Genomic DNA, 16,566 nt, shown 5'->3' with positions numbered 1-16,566 from the left:
TGTTTATTACAGACATATTGCTATTACATAGAAAATGTGTTTACATTCATGAAATCGATTATTAAAGTAGTGTGAATTTTGAGTCTTTTTGCATGGAGTTTTTGGAGAGCTGTGTAACGAAGCATAACTAGGTAATCATTATAACAATAATAAAAAAAATACAAGATAACAAACGTGAATAGAAAAGGATGGTAAAAAAATGCATGTCAGTAATGCAATGCAAATATTAAAAAAACCGTTTAAATCGCTCCATTATGATAATTAAGAGAGCAATCAGACAGCAACGACGTTTTATCATTTGTATAATGAACCATCCTTTTGGATCACATCAGATTAAAACCAGACAAAGGCTAGGAAGCACCGAAAACCGATGCAAACTAGATAAGTGTCGGAGGTTTCTTCAAAGTTATCGAATCAACAAAGAAACTGATAATTGGATTAGAAACGGAGACCGTTTTTACTCTTTTCCTTAGGCATAGACAACTATGAAGAAAGTGTTCATGGTGGTTGTGACCGTTTCCAACAAATTTTGCATATCTTATGAACTACTTTTCAATGAAGATAGTATAAACGTTTAGTATACCGGATATTTCTAGTCAGTTGCCCAAAGTTGCTTTCGTCTCGTTGAAGGAAAAGTTTGCCGACTTCTGACGGAAAATGATTGCGAGAAACCACACACCGGGCAGCCGGACGGTGTAAACTAGCGTTTTCGCAATCGTTTTCCTCCATATATTGCCGCACCTTGTGAAACGAGCGTCCGAAACAATGTCCCGCCCCGAAAACCTGGCTAACAAATGTGATAGCAATTGGATAACGAACGCGACCGAGTTTAATTTGGCGACATTTACATCGCGTCGACGGGATGACGCACCGCGCCATAACCTGCACAAAGTTGCCAAGCACCAGCTAGCTTCGTCGGCCACCATTTTGGTTCCGTGAACCGTCGCAAGTCGCTCGTTCGGCAGCGTTCAACCTTCCGCCGGGAAAAGGTCTCTGTGTCGGTAAAATGTCAAACCGGTGCTGGCATAAAACTCAACAGTGTGTCGGCAAAATGTCATTTCACAAATTGTTCTCCTTGCTGGAGGAGGTCCTCGCCATTACGAAGCTGTCGGTTGTGCAGTAAAAACACACACACACAAACTGACAACCGAGTGTGCAGCTGGAGGGGGGGAGGAAAACGCCCTGCAAACCTCTTGAAGCCTTTGCACAGTGGTAGCGCCACTGGTTTTACTGATGTGTGAAATAGATTCCATTCAATCAGGACTTTTTACTTTGGACTCGGACGCTCGGTTTTATGTCACTCTTGGGAGAGAGGAGGCTCGTACTCTGCACCCTAATGAGCGGTAAGGCACAAGAAAAAACACAACACCGAAAACGAGCCGGGAAGAAATGGAAATGAGACATCGAATGATAAATGACATTCGTATTTCAATCCGTTGCTCCAAAACGAGGAAGAAAACACAGTAAAAACGAAACTAAAACGAGCGAAACAAAAATTAAATGCAACGATAGTGTGTCGGTGCGGTTCAAATTTCCTCTGCGGGTTTTCAAATATTTACCAGGTCGGCTTTTTTGCGCCTTTTTTTTTAGTTTTGTTCATCATGTTTAATAATTCGACTCTAAAGGGTAGGGGAGGGAAAGGCAATATGCACTCACTAAGCGAAAACTCAAAGTTGATCGCTGGCTATAATTCTTCGAGTTTGTTACTTTAAAATTTCACTACAACGTAGACTCTTAAATTTCTTTATTCGTAAATTCCAAAATGGCTGCTTATATGTAGTATTTACGTTGGAATAGCGATGTTTTGTTTGTTTATTTAAATGCCAAACTCTAACTGCACTCGTTGCACAAACAGAAAAGAAAACAAAATCAATCAAACAAACAAAAGCTTAACGATAAAATTTCAAATATTTTATCTTTTACTACTTTTTATGTAACTTCGCTATTTAAAAAGTGTGTACTCCATTCAAAAGGATACTACTTTGAACACATTCAATCATCGTTTAAGGTATTCTTCTTCTTTTTAGAAAATGTATGCCTACCCCTGTTTTATATGTTTATTTATTTTAATTTTTGACAATGATTTTGTCACCTTCTAGTAACTATAAAGCTATAAACAATTACATTTTTTATTTGCTTTCGATTTGGTAAGCAATTTGATGAAAGAATTATATCAGAAGAATTTATTTGTGTGGTGAAACTGGAGTTTATTCTATGTTTCTCCTTTGCATTCGATTAATACCCTATTCAAATAACATTTTTGCAGTCAATTTGACAAATTCCAAAACAGTTTCATCTGTTGTTCGGTGCAAAATTTAATGACAATCTACTAAACTTAGGATCTATGAAACAAATAAATAAGCTTGTTGGTTTAGTTGCTAAATTTAAAATCAAGCAAATCTGTTAAGAATACGCAAGTGCGTTTTACCCCCACTCTCCCTAGGAGGAAAAATGACACCATCATCGGGATGCACCCATGATTGATCGATCGCCGGATTCGGGAATTGATGGTGAAATGATATTCGATATTCGAACGCCAATCGCCCTGACGTCCTGGCCGACGGTCGAAGGACAATAGAAAGGGGGCGACGCAGAAACGCAGGCACCTACCTCGCGGGTGAAAATTGGAAATGGCCTGGTGCTCATAAAAAAAAAAAAAAAACAGGGAAAGATATTGACTACAAGGTATCACTAAATGGCCGTTTTATTCGCCATCGTCCGGTACGATGATTGAGTTTAGCCGTGCGCGCGTTAGCGACCGGCCATAAAAGGCTGTGCCGTAAAAGACGTGGACCCCGGAACCTCCCCCGCCCCCTCCCCTTCCCCCTAGCACGGTTGCCGATTCGCACCTATTTCGCGGTGGAAAACGAGCCAGACGCTTTTCCACCTGCGACGACGGCGTGCTGGCGTGTTCTGGCGGCGCGGAATTAGAATGGAAATATTTACCAACGCCATCGTTGATCAACACCGTAATGTTTGATAGCATCCGATGGCATGGCGTAATGGTTCCCGCTTCCTATCCGCGACCCCCTGCGCACCCCCGCCGCTTTCCTTCTCGCTTCGTGGCCCTACCCCGAGGCTGCACCCATCATCATCGCGGAAGGAAGGTGCGCCGATGCCCGGGACTGTATAATAATTGTGCCCGTGTTTGCCATTTCCACCCAAACCTAGAAGCGGCACTCCTTTTTTTATCCCCGCCTATCCTTCCCTGTGCCTCCGGGTCGCGGGGTTTGACGCCAGTTAATACTGTTTGCCTAGGCGCTGCCCCTGGGAAGCCGTTTCCTCCGTTTTAGTTTTTCGCCCCGGGGCCAAACCCTCCTCGGCTAATTGAAATGGGCAGATAGGAAATGTCCAAGGCCGGCCGAAGCCTGTGCCAGCCGGACGCACCGTCATAGCGCCGGTGCTGTTCTGTTTGTTGACTGCTCCTTCGGAACACCTTTTTCGTTCTAGCCATTTCTACCGAAGAATGTGAAAAATAGCACATGAATCGAATCAAAAGCAACACTCTGTTACATTGAAGCATATCCAGAAATCGACAAGAACGTTTGTTGCTGGAACTTTCCGTTAACTTGGTGTGTTTAGAATGAGGTTAGGGTAAAAGCACTCAATAGCTGACATTTATTTCTTAAATTAATTTATTGAACCAGTGGATAAACACATTGATTAACTAGTTCCCGTGGTGCGGGTAGTTCATCAAGGGGGATATAATCGATGTTGAAGTAAATATGATTCATCTAAATTGTTTTCATACCCGATTGCACATCATAAACAAGTTTTGATTGTGAAAACAAAAGCATATTATCTAGTTTACTTTGTTTGCCGCGAACCAGCCACGAAAGGACGACCAACAATTTCATAAATACTTGTCAAAAGTTTATAAATTGAAATAAAAAGCTCTAGATAACTAAAGTAGATGTTGTAAATTTAACTCAAGGACATTAAACCGGCAAAATCAATTGTTTTAAAAGTGCAGCAGAGTAGCAAATCACTTGTTTTATGTAAAACAGGTCGAAAATAAAATGATAATGTACTACAAAGGTGATGTTGAATGGTTCCTTCAAGAATATGAATATGGTTGGAACAATGGTCATATAACGTTCTTCACTTATTTGTGGGTCATTAATGATTGGATAGGAACTATTTAAAAGATCCTTGATCCATACTTGCTATTTAAACAAGAATGATACACTTAAAAATATTATTCTACAATGATAATCTAAAGGATACAGCGAGGAACGCTCAACTAAGTATTTCCTACTCTTCATTACACCTAAGCTCTTATCTCTTGACCTGTATTTTTCATTCGCCTTGAACAGTAATAATTAGGAAATGGATAAATTATTCCTTTGTAATTCATACGACAAACAGGAACAAAAAAATAATAAAAACACACCGAGCTCCGATGTACTACGGGTAGGCACCGGAAGATGCACAGAGCCACTCTACCTTGTTTTTTTTTTATGTGTTAATCTAGTTTTGAATTCCTTTTATGGCTCATTTATCGCTCGTAAAAAGGCGCTGCGGGTACCGGGCGTTTCTTTTCCGTGTAGTTTGCTGACACACACAGAGATACAAGACACCACCTCACAGCCACGATAGTGTCCCTGCTGATGCATTTTGTAGCCGGACCACCGTCAGCAATTTGACGACAGCTTAATAGGAGAAACGGGGGCAAGATGCACTGAGATATTCTCTTCATACATACAATTAAGTTTTGATCATGCACGTGTTTTATAAATTCAGCAACAACATCGAAATCTATATTATGTAAGACTAGCTTGACGCCCCGGCGTTGCTCGGTGAAGAAAAGGTTGAGAAAAGAATTATGGTTTTACTCTTTACTTAAAAATTTGAATTAATTTATTAGTTAAAATAACGGCATATTTAAATGTATGAAATTTCATAAATTTCCCCGTGATGTATAAACCTTAGGGTAGCTATGTCGAATACACCTTGACATTTGTTTACATGCTTGTTTTGTTTGTGTTAGTAAAACTGAGTTTAAATTGTAAAATATAGATAATTTAATAAAAAAACAGTGATCAAACAAACCTTCAACAACATCTGCAGTACTTAAACTTAATGTGTGAAATGTTTCAGAAGTGACGGTTCAGTATTGGTCGAGTTTTTAGTGTACACCGAACTCCATACATAAAAAAAAACTAAAATATGTAGTAGATAAGAAACCTTTTTTTCAGTGGAAGATTTTGCAGTATACTTTCAAGGTATTAAATGGATTAAAATGGGAGTTAGCTATCGAGGAGATATCTCATGCATCTGAACTACACGTTAACAGAATTGAGAGAAAATGATTTCCCACATAACACGAAGTCGTATAAAGTTGTGGGAATTTAATCTCATATAAGTATAATTCGATTCGGAATATGATGCCACAATAAGGAATCAATTTGGGAAACAAAGTTGAACAGCAAAATAAGGTTAATTACTCTGGATAGTCAAACATAAAGTAGCTAAGAAGCTTGTAATTTTTCATGTTGATCTGATAATCACAAATCATTAACGACTTTTCCCTTTGCGCACGAGGAAAGCCCATTTTCTCGAGCCGGGATTGACCTGGTTTTGGTTGTTGGTTCAGGTACTTATTTGGTTAGTTTTGGTTGTTGAAGAATCTTTTTGTGACATTTTGAGATTCTCGTCTTGAACTCGTTACGAGAAATTGTTTCTTTTTGCCCCCGAGGGGGGTACACAGTGCCCCACCTTTCCGTACCATCCAAGGAGCAGTCGACTAAGCCCGCCCTGTCCCCGGCTGGGTGTGGTGAACCTTTATGTCTTCCCATTCCAACCGCCCACCCTCCCCTGGGGTGCAATCGATCGAAAAAATTTAATTAAGCTAAGGAGCACCGAAGCCAATTATCCTTTACGGGCCGGAGTTTAAAGGACAAATTGATAGCGATCGAGCGGTTGTGCAGCGGGTCTGCGCCCCTCCCCCCATGATATTTTGTCATGGTGTTGAGTACAATTGTGTTAACATGTATGTAGAACCACGGTGCACGAAGGAAAATTCGTTATACCGGGTAAACAAAACTGTATGGACAGAGGCGTTTTGTTGCGACGTCGCATGCAATATAAGTAAGGCACGACTAAGCCTGTGCTATCATCGTTTCGCCGTTTAATCCGCCGGCTTGGGCCCAATAACCGACGGGAGCATTCCAATTAGTGGCCATTAATCGTGCCAAACTATCGTGGCTCCCGGAAGCGCACGCAAGTTTTCCGTTTTCCGATAGCGTGGGGAAAAAGGCGACGCCGATTACATCATACCCGGACCGGCGTTCGCAAATTCAAGGTGAATTCTTCGGCCGCAGATTGATTCAGATCTGCTTTTCTTTTTCCTGCACACGCAGCGTACGGTTTATTTTATTAGCTCGGTTTTGTGTTTTCGTTGCTTTGTCACCGAGCGGAAGGCTTTCCCCAGCACCGTGTGCTAGAGTTTTCCAACCCCTGTTTAGGTCCCCGGCACGCTAATGGTGCCAATGAACGTAATTAGGAAATGAGTAGGCCACCGTGGTGGCGGCCACACCTACACCGGGTCGTCGACGAACAAAAAAAGGAAAGGAATCCTACGACCACCAGCCAAGCCAACGACAAAGGCCGGGCACCATGGTGTTGGTTGGCTGACAGGGAAACGCGAAAAACTAAAATTTATGTCCAGTTTTCTCCGGTGCTATTTCGGGCCCCTGGCTGGGGAATTGACGGGCGACCGGAGAACCGGAGAAAGGGTGGGTCTTGGGCCACACACTGCAGCCAGCGTCCGTATCATCCGTTATTGATGGGCAGGGCGTGGCCGGCAAAGTGAAGTGTTGTTTGCGCCGGTTTGACAGAGGATGACGGATGGGCGGGCGGGACGGAACGGCGGGGTGCGCTGCGAGACACGTTCAAATAAACCCGCGCAAAACACGAACCACGCGAACCTTGTGCGACTTAGAGCCGTCTGGGGGGGAAAAGGCGCAACGTCGGTTCGGAACCGCGCTTTTCATGGAACAAACGACGCACATACGGAATTTTAGACTCCTAGGAGATGGTACGAGGAAGTGGGGTGATCTGAGAACGATATCGAATCGTTGACATGAGCATTTATCTACCTTCTTTGGTTAATTGATAAGACAAAGATAATTCAGTAGAAAATCGAACGCGTTAAAGAAAAACGAACATACACATTTTTAGTTTTCATATTACACACTTCGCCTAACTCAAACATTGTAAAAACCTATTGAAGGTAAACCTCCTCTCTACACTTTGAGTTTGCTTATACATTGATCAATATATTTGGGAAACTTTTATAGAAATAAAATTGTTTATAGACCCAAAATAGAAGGGTATACTGAGGTCTCATCAGTTAAACATGATTCAATGTTTTCTATCCTCTCAGATATTGCTTACTTTGCAGTTACCTAACATTATGGTTTCATGTGTAATGGCTAGCAAAAGTATGTAAAGAAGTGCTAAGGTTAGAAAGCCCTTTACTCCTCTATCCGTGTAGAACTAACATTTCTTAAACAAACAGAAGAACAAACACATATATCAAATGAGAAAACCAGTATTCAGATGCTTATAAAGACTCTCAAACAGAAATCTTAAGCATAATCTGTTCAATATACTATTTTTAAATTGTTGTGCAAAAGCTCTCAATATAAAGTTGCAACTGCTTAACGTAGGTGCGAAAGGTGTATCCTAAACGCTTCCACGACTCCATGATAGTATCTGTAACATTGGTAAGGTTGAAATTCTGTTGAAGAAAGCTCCTTAAGCTGGAAAGTATCCTTACATATTCATCCTCACCTCATCTCATCAGTCGTTAACCACTGTCTAGCTAAGTTGCTTACAAAGCTCAATACAATCAAACTTTTACATAAGTGGTTTCGTATATATCTGCTTATTTAGCTTAGCCTTTTCATTTAGGCTTCCTATTATAAACATATTATTCCATTTTCCGCTGTCAAACTAGAACGGAATAACAAAAAAGTTTAGCAAGATTAACAACACCATTTGAATACATTAGTCGCATACTTTCAACGGAACAGGAATCGTTGAATTCATTAATAGTGAAACGGGTTTATCCTGTATAACCTATAGTGCCTGTGTAATCTGTAAGACTAACTGGAACATGTTATGAGAAAACGTGGTAAAAACGATGCCTCAACAAATGCAGGCTGTTATTGCAAATAATCTTAAGTTCCAGGCCAGTTGATCAAGAAGTGAGATATACTTGTCACAATTTTGTCGAAGATAAGTGTTTGTTCCACTAGCGGTAAAGGTTGTTGTCACATTTTTACCAAATCACAAATTTCGAGGGCACTTTTTGGAGTGAAACGAAACGTTTAGTAAATTCCAATGAATACGTACCGAAGGAAAAGGATTAGCGTAACTTAACCACAACGTTTTTATCACTTTGCAGGGAGACGCTGGTCTCGAGTACATGTTCAAGTTCGGCTACACAATCGTGCTGATCACGGTTGGGCTGATGATTTGGGCTTCCCTGGCTCGCGCGCGTGAACTCGGACCCCAAAGCCACCCGCCATGTGCATTCAACGCGCTCTGCTCCTGCTCGAAAAGCGCACCGGATCTCGGCATCGTGCACTGTCGTGACGTACTGTTTCCGGCCGTGCCGAAGGTGATCAACAGCTCAAAGGTAGGTTCAAGGTGACGTAGGCATTTAGTCAGAGCTGATTTCGATTGCCTTTCTCCCCCCGTTTTCTCTGAAGCTCTTCACGCTTACTATGGACGGGACAGGGTTGCGCGAGATCGAACCGTACTTTCTGCAGGCGACTGGGCTGTATCGACTAGAAATTACGCGCAACCCACTGACGGAGCTGCCGGACGAGGCCCTGCACGGTTTGGAGCGCACGCTGTGGGAGCTGGTACTCGAGCACAACCAGCTCGTGGAGGTACCGTCGCGCGCCATTCGCGACATGCGCAAGCTACGTCTGTTGAGCCTTCGTGGCAATGAAATCACCACTCTCGAGCAGGACGCATTCCGCGGTATCGAAAGTACGTTGCAAACGCTTGTTCTGGCCGATAACTCCATCACGCAGCTCTTACCGGGCACCCTGGGAGGTTTGCCCAGCCTGGAGACACTCGATCTCTCCGGCAATGGACTGATGCAGCTGGACGCAAACGTGCTACGCGACGGACTGGGCAGACTGTCCAAGCTGCTGCTGGCCGATAATCTGCTGCAGCACGTTCCGTATGACGCGGTGAGCGGACTGAAACGTTTGCGTGTACTCGACCTGGCACACAATCGCTTGCAGGATTTGCTGCAGGACGATGATGAGCAACCGGCGCCCGGTGCGGGGTCTGGCGGAAGCTACCGGTTGACGCTCGACTCGCTCAACCTGAGCTACAATGCGATCGAAACGCTACCCGCGGCTGCTTTCACTCACTTCGACACCTGCAACGTGACGTTGCTGGACGGAAACCCGCTCGGCACGATCGAGAGTAACGCCTTCCGGCAGGCAAAGATACGTGAGCTATACGTCCGACACTGCGGACTCGACTACCTGCTGGAGGATGCATTTTCCGGGTTAGAAAATTCCCTGCAGGTGCTCGATTTGTCCGGCAACAATCTGACGGAGGTCTCCGAAAGTTTGTTCCGAGGGTTCGACAATCTACGGTAGGTATACCGAGGGCTTCGGTTCTGTTTTCTACAAGCAAGGAAAAACAAAGTACGTTCATTTTTGCTTTTCCTTTGCAGATACCTCAACGTGAAGGATAACCTTCTACGACACGCGGACCAGCGCAATGCGTCTCCATTCGCCCGGCTCAACCTGAATCGCCTGGAAGCTTTCGGGAAGGACAACAAGCCGGTTACGCTGGACGATCTGCGGTCGATGCGTAACCTACGCTCGTTGGCAATGTCCTCCCTGCCGTCGAATAGTCTCGGGCCGGAGAATTTTGTCGACTTCAGTCCCGAGCTCGAGGACCTCCGGCTGAACCGTGCGTCGCTGAAGGTGATCAAGTCACACGCGTTCACGCACGTACGCGGTCTGAAGCGTCTCGATCTAAGCGAGAACCGCATCGACTCCATCGAGCCGGACGCCTTCACCGACGTCGGCCACTCGCTCGTGTCGTTGCGAGCATCGCATGGGTTCGGCGCCCAGCTCGTCACTTTTCCGATCGAAGCGTTCCGCAAGCTGACCGCCCTCGAAGCGCTCGATCTGAGCAACAACCGGCTGAAGCAGGTCGGCGACAGCAGCTTCCACCTGCTGCGCAACCTCGTCAGCCTCGAGCTGCACGACAATCAGATCGACACGCTTGCCAAGGGCACGTTCCAGGCGGACATCCACACGAAACTAATGATGGTGTCGTTGCGCTACAACAGCCTCAAGTTGTTGGCGTCGCACACGTTCGCCGACCTGGAGGAGCTCGAAGCATTGTTCCTGGAGGACAACCGCATCGAGACGATCGAAAAGCGTACCTTCATGAACCTAGACAGTTTGAAGATGATCAACTTGCGTGGCAACCGGCTGAGCAAGATCGCGGTGGAAGCATTTCAAGTAAGCCAACATAGTTGTACGGTTTTCCATTTTTCATTTCATTTACGGTCACCATTTTGCACGCAAGTAGTTCTTTTGTATAGTTTTTGGGGTAGTGAAGGTTTTTATAATACTTATGTATGTAGTGCAGAAGTTTATGGATATTTATCCTTTTTTCCATTAGAAATAACATTTGTACACACTGAGGAAACATTTCAAGATAGCATTTTCTGCATAATTAAAGCTTTTATGAACATTTTCATTGTATGTTTTCCTCAGAAGGGAAGATACTATAGATTGGCCAAGTGTGAACCAAACTGTGCTTTCCTATAGTATGCATTTGAGGTACACTTCTCGAGGCCGTACAAAACATCCCTGTTGTCCAAGTTTTGCTGTAATTCTGCCACAGGAATTATGCGACAAGAATTTGTTGGGTCACGAATGACCTTATGATCGTTAAGGCTCACGGATCCTTTTCTTGACCTTTTCTCCGGCTGTATCTTAGCTTGAACTAATTTTTGCGCTTATCCTCTAACTGAATCGTAAAATCCTGCGTAAACGGTATGAGGTCGTTCGTCAATGGATAAATTATGCATCAGTTACAGGCCAGTCTTAAAGTATGTCTTGAGGAACAATGCATGCCGCTCCAACTTAAGCTAAAATCAATAGGATGGAACTGTTGAAGTGGGCTAAGATCAACTACTTACGACATCATTGCAGTCTTGTTTTCCAGAAATTATAACTTTCACTTTGAAACTCACCATCGGCTCAATCAGAGGATTTCATGTGGTTCATGGAACATTGGTAGTCTGTAAAAATACATAAAAGTTTAACATTATTGTATCAAATGTACAGCACGAATCGCGTTTATGGATGTACACTTACCAAACCGGTTCGTCTGCCAGTATTATGTTGTTGTACGAATGGTTTTCTGATTGAAGAATTGATAGCAAAATGTATTATAATTGAAATGCGCTTCAAGCAAACAGGTATACACATCTGAGAAAACGTTTTGCAAACACTTCACTAGCTTCTAATCGTACTCCTCTATCACTACGAGTTTTCCGGGTGCTAAAATAGAATTATCAGAGTCGTATTGAAATGAATTGAGGATTCCTCGGTCAACACGGTTGGAACAACTGTTTATTTTGTAAAGATGTTTGTTTATCATGCCAGACGTTGCTTTTTGTCATCAAAAAATACTGTTGTAGGGCTCTACGTCGTGTCATGGAATGTTTACTATTTCGTTTGTTTTAATTTCACAGAACTTGCCGGAATTAGAAAAGTTGGACCTTGCCTACAACTCGCTACCGTCGTTTGATTTCGATTTCCTGGACCAGGTGAGTAGTTAAAACATATAATCGCACACGTTCGTGCCACATGACAATGTTTTACCACTTGGATTGATTGTGTTCGCTACTCTCTTTTTTAAGGTCGGATCGTTGACTGCACTCGAAGTAGATGTTAGCCACAATAAGATTAAAACACTCGGCGATGTGGAAAATGGCACCGAGGGATTCAGCTACAGCAGCCGCGAGCAAACGGTTATGCACTCAAACATTCGATCGTTGGACTTTTCCAGCAACAATATTTCCAAGATTGTTCCGGGTTATTTCCGTCCTGCCGAGATATCGCTGATGAAACTAGCTTTACAGCAAAATAAGCTAACCGTCATTTCGCGCGACATCTTCGGCAATATGCCACACTTGAACTGGCTCGATTTGTCCGATAACCAGATAGCGGACATTGAGTACGACGCACTGCGCAGCACACGGAAGCTCCAGGTGTTGAAACTCTCCCATAATGCGCTGACGGAAATTCCAACCGAATTGTTCCGGAACGCGTACAGTTTGCGTATACTCGAGCTGGCTCACAACAACTTGAAGTATTTGCCGGACAATTTGCTGCTGAGCGAAGGGTTGGAACGATTGGACGTATCGCATAATCAGTTTACAAAGATTCCTGTAACCTCGCTGTCGAACATGGCCGCTCTGGCGTTGTGCGAATTGGATTTGAGCCACAATCACATCGGCGCTATACACAGCGTCGATTTGAGCAATAAGTTCCGGGTAAGTGGTTGTAGCTGCCTTTTTAAAATGACTTGTAGAGCTGCGATTAACTAAAAACGGTTGTTCTGTAATCGGTATTTCTTTAGTCCCTATCGTGGTTGGATTTATCACACAATCGACTCGTGCGCCTTGAAGATGCTGCCTTTGCCACGCTACCTCGGCTGTCGGTTCTCGATCTATCCCACAACGATGAGCTGGAGGTTATGGCAAGAGCCTTTATCGGCCTAGAGAACAGTTTGATCGAGCTGCGGTTGGCAAATGTTTCGCTCAGCTCAGTGCCGGAATTATCGAATCCTTCACTTCGTTCGTTAAAAATTTCACATAATGATCTCCCAACGATACCACCGGAGCTAGCAGCCAATATGACATCGTTAAGAGAACTTGACCTGTCCGAGAACGATCTTACCAGTGTACCGCTGATAACTCACTCGTTGCCAAATCTCAAGTACGTATGAATTCAGTCGTTGTATTATGCTTTTTGTTAATTGCCATTCTAATATATCTTTTTGCAGACATCTTTCGCTATCTGGTAATCCTATTACTACTCTTACCAATACAAGTCTTCTGGGAGCAGCAGACACTCTAGAACATCTCGACATTGCAAATCTTAACCTGTACTCAATCGAGGTATGTTTTAAATGTTTTCTACGTATTTCAAGATTTGTAATTATCCATTCTCCATTCTCCTAACAGACGGGTGTTCTAAATAAACTTCATTACTTACGCTCCCTAAGAATATCCACGTTTCCGGCACTTCCAAATTTCAATATACCAAAAATACTCGAGAATGCGAATAACCTTCGCGAGCTGTGGATAGAAGCTCCGAAACCGCCCTCATCGACTGCGTCCGGCGTAACTGGAGCTGTGCCAAAGTCAAAACCAATTACGATCGCTGCAACGGATTTGCGACGAGAAATGGAAGGCATGCTGCCACGTAAATTGCAGAGCATTACATTTGGTGGTACTGGCTTTACGAGGCTTTCGGATAGTGTGCTGAAAGGGGTACAATCGGCAACATTGCATTTCCGTTTACATAACACGTCGATAGTTGCCCTGCCTGGCAATCTGTTCCGCAACATCGGCAAGCAGGTTCGCAACGTATCGGTGACAATCGACAACGATAATGATCTTCTCCAGAGCATTCCAACGCCTAACACTGCCCATTATCTAGCACTGCCGGAGTATGTCTTTCTCACGGATTTACACATCAGCGGAAGTATTCTTAGTTGCGATTGTGAAATAGGGTAGGTGAAATCCGCTTACTTTACGAAGTATCGTTCTATTCTAACCGTTTACCGTTTGTTGTCTTGTAGATGGATCGAATTTTGGCAGCGAAAGAGACGTCAATATCTCTGCCCAGCTCAGCCGTGGACAGAAACAACGCTAACGAATTATTTCAAACACGCAACCCCGTTGGCGTACGCGAAAGGAGCCGATTGCGATATGTCTGCGAACGAGCTTCGCGAGGCACGGTGCAGCAACAAAAATAACGATCTACTGCTGGAGGTGCTCAAAAAGGATCTGGAATGCGGTTGGGGCAGCACAGCCAACCGGCTAGGCATCGTTCCGGCGGTGGCATTTGTCCTCGTGTTCGTCGTGCTGCTATTCTGACTCATGCGCTATTTGTTTCGAATGTATAGTGAATTTTACGACTACCTCGAGCAACTGTACGGAGAGCGTACCGCAGGGGCTAACGGTTCCGTCGTTGTCGGAAGCTATCTTGACGATGGCTGTGACTTTGGCAGCGAGCTGGATATTGAGCTTGAGGAGTTATGAACTGCCGTTAGCTTGCATTTATGCTTTTTGGTGTTTATGCTTTTAAGTAATACTCAATATCGTTGAAACAGTGAATGCACATGGGGTCGGTTAGGATTTCCAACACAGAACCGTTACGCATAGTTCAATCCAAGAGCCATTCGTTTGGTATTTCCAGGCAGCGTAATCTACTGCCTTTTTTATGTTCATGTTGCTATTTCTTTGAATAAACAAACCAAAACAACGAGCATGTTCGAAATTTTGAGCAAGTTCGAAGGATTTTCTCCTTGAAAAAAAAAAAATTTTTTGAGATTCGTGCCAGATGTGTACAGCTGTTTATTAAATTACTCGTTATCGATTGAAAACCTCATGTAACTCACCCATGTTCTATTTGCCAAATAAACATTGTTTGCTCGTAAAACCATCATATTTGCTTTTCATCATCATCGTTGTTACTCGGTCATAACGACATGGCTATGCTCGTTATAATTCAATCAGCCCTTGGAAAGCACTGCGTTTTCAAGCAATGAAAGTAAGTAATACATCAATACAGGTATGTTTCACGGCAACACCGTACCCTTTTTTAATGCTTAGTTTTAAAATCATCAAATTTGCTTTTCGATAAATGAGAGAAGCAGCTAATTTCAAGGCATTACTAATTCAGCTACGCTGAAGCGTCCGTTATCATTTCATTATCCATTCTTTTTTATGTAAGTATAAGGACCAGCTTGGGTCTTTGTATTTGAGAATAAATTATTTGATTTGCCCATCAACAATGAATTAGCTTAGCTGTGTCCGTTGTCTAAAACATACTCGCTTTCAATTCTCAAATGTTTTCCTAACTGACTATATATAATATATTAGTTTGCTCATGGTTCAAAAGTACATCACTACAGTTAAGTTAGGGACAATGCTTTCGGAGTTTGATCATAAGCTTATCAGCGTTTCTTAGTTTATACTACGCTTAGTTTATAGTTTATTTTCGACAAGACGGGCACGGCCTGCTGGCGCGTACAACTGCTCGCTGGTGTTCGCTTCAGAGAAGTATTGTCTGCTTTCCGATGGACGGGGCACCATCCGGGTGCTGGATACTGACGACCGAACGGATGGTCGCGATTGGAAGGCCCGAGGGGTGTTTCGACCGGCCGCAGATGATAGCGCTGGAAACATGATGCAGAACTGTACACTTAACAAATATCGTTACAATACAAATATAATTGCAAATAAATGATCACATACTCTGCCCTCTTCGCGGTAACCTACTTCCTCTGACTTTTTCCTTGCGAACGACGCGACTTGCCGGGCCGTTTCTTAGCCACGCTACCCTTTCCACCAGAAGGCCCTTTTTGCGCTTCCCATCATCGATGCACGATTCCCGCGTGTTCCGCTTCATGCCCTTTTTCCGGCCACCGAATCCTTCCGTTTCCCGCTCAACTTGGCGGCCTGGTTTTTGCTGGGCTTCGGTTTTCCCGACTTACGATAGTCCCCGCGCGGGCCGTCATCGTCGTCCCCGTCCAAGAAGTCGAGGTTGGTCAGCTTACCTTTGCGGATTTTTGTCACGTCGCTCAGCCTGCCGGTGGAACATAATCTCGCGATTGAAATCGTTCAGCACCGGATCGAGCTCGGGCTCATCGTACGGAATGTGGCGATTGCCCTTGAACTAGTTTTCATGCTTTTGCTCATGCTTTTCGATTTGAATCGCTAGCTCTGTTGTGAGTGGTGCCAGGTTGTTTACCAGATCCATCCGCTCCAGCCAAGGGGTGCTTGATCACCTCTAAGGCTGCCATCAGCTTTTCATTGTCTTTGACCGGTTCCTGAGATACCTTCTGTATTACGTTCAGACCCGGTTTTAGTTTATTCTTGAGAAACAGTTCACGGAGCTAATAACGAAAGCGAAAAAAATCGAATCGATATGTAACAGCAACTAAATTGCAAGATTTCTCTTGGCCACCTAAGATCACCTACTTACCGCGTCGTCGGAATCATCTTCTTCTGAGAAACCAGATTAATCACTCTCACTTCTAACCTCATCATCGGAAGCAGACACTGCGATGTCGGAATCATTTGTGGCCTATAGAAACGCATAACATCGTTAATGGTTCTTATTGCGGAGGATGTTGCTGAAGGAAACACAAGCAAGCATACCTACCGTAACCGGTGCTTCTGCCATCAGCATTTTGTTTCATGTAGTTGTTTGATTGTGATGTTGATGGACATATCAATATATAATGAATGTTGCCAGTCTTTTCAAT

The 16,566-nt window shown here is 43.7% G+C and overlaps 1 protein-coding gene and 1 pseudogene across 1 annotated transcript in view; one reads left to right on the top strand and one right to left on the bottom strand.

Annotated features, from left to right (window-relative positions):
* Positions 1 to 14,561, top strand: part of LOC131269337 (chaoptin) — a 29,773-nt gene extending 15,212 nt beyond the window's left edge. Inside the window, exons 2-10 of the mRNA XM_058271688.1 lie at positions 8,414 to 8,647; positions 8,721 to 9,628; positions 9,710 to 10,511; positions 11,756 to 11,830; positions 11,924 to 12,559; positions 12,646 to 13,004; positions 13,072 to 13,186; positions 13,253 to 13,803; positions 13,873 to 14,561. Coding sequence (XP_058127671.1) covers positions 8,414 to 8,647; positions 8,721 to 9,628; positions 9,710 to 10,511; positions 11,756 to 11,830; positions 11,924 to 12,559; positions 12,646 to 13,004; positions 13,072 to 13,186; positions 13,253 to 13,803; positions 13,873 to 14,170 — 3,978 coding nt within the window. The 3' untranslated portion in view covers positions 14,171 to 14,561. The remainder of the gene's footprint in view (positions 1 to 8,413; positions 8,648 to 8,720; positions 9,629 to 9,709; positions 10,512 to 11,755; positions 11,831 to 11,923; positions 12,560 to 12,645; positions 13,005 to 13,071; positions 13,187 to 13,252; positions 13,804 to 13,872) is intronic.
* A 111-nt stretch (positions 14,562 to 14,672) lies between these two features.
* Positions 14,673 to 16,307, bottom strand: LOC131269621 (probable rRNA-processing protein EBP2 homolog; annotated as a pseudogene).
* Positions 16,308 to 16,566: the final 259 nt, after the last annotated feature.

The sequence above is a fragment of the Anopheles coustani genome, chromosome X, assembly GCF_943734705.1.
Source record: "Anopheles coustani chromosome X, idAnoCousDA_361_x.2, whole genome shotgun sequence".
NCBI classification, from domain to species: Eukaryota; Metazoa; Arthropoda; class Insecta; order Diptera; family Culicidae; genus Anopheles; species Anopheles coustani.
This window is presented reverse-complemented; position numbering and strand designations above follow the sequence as displayed.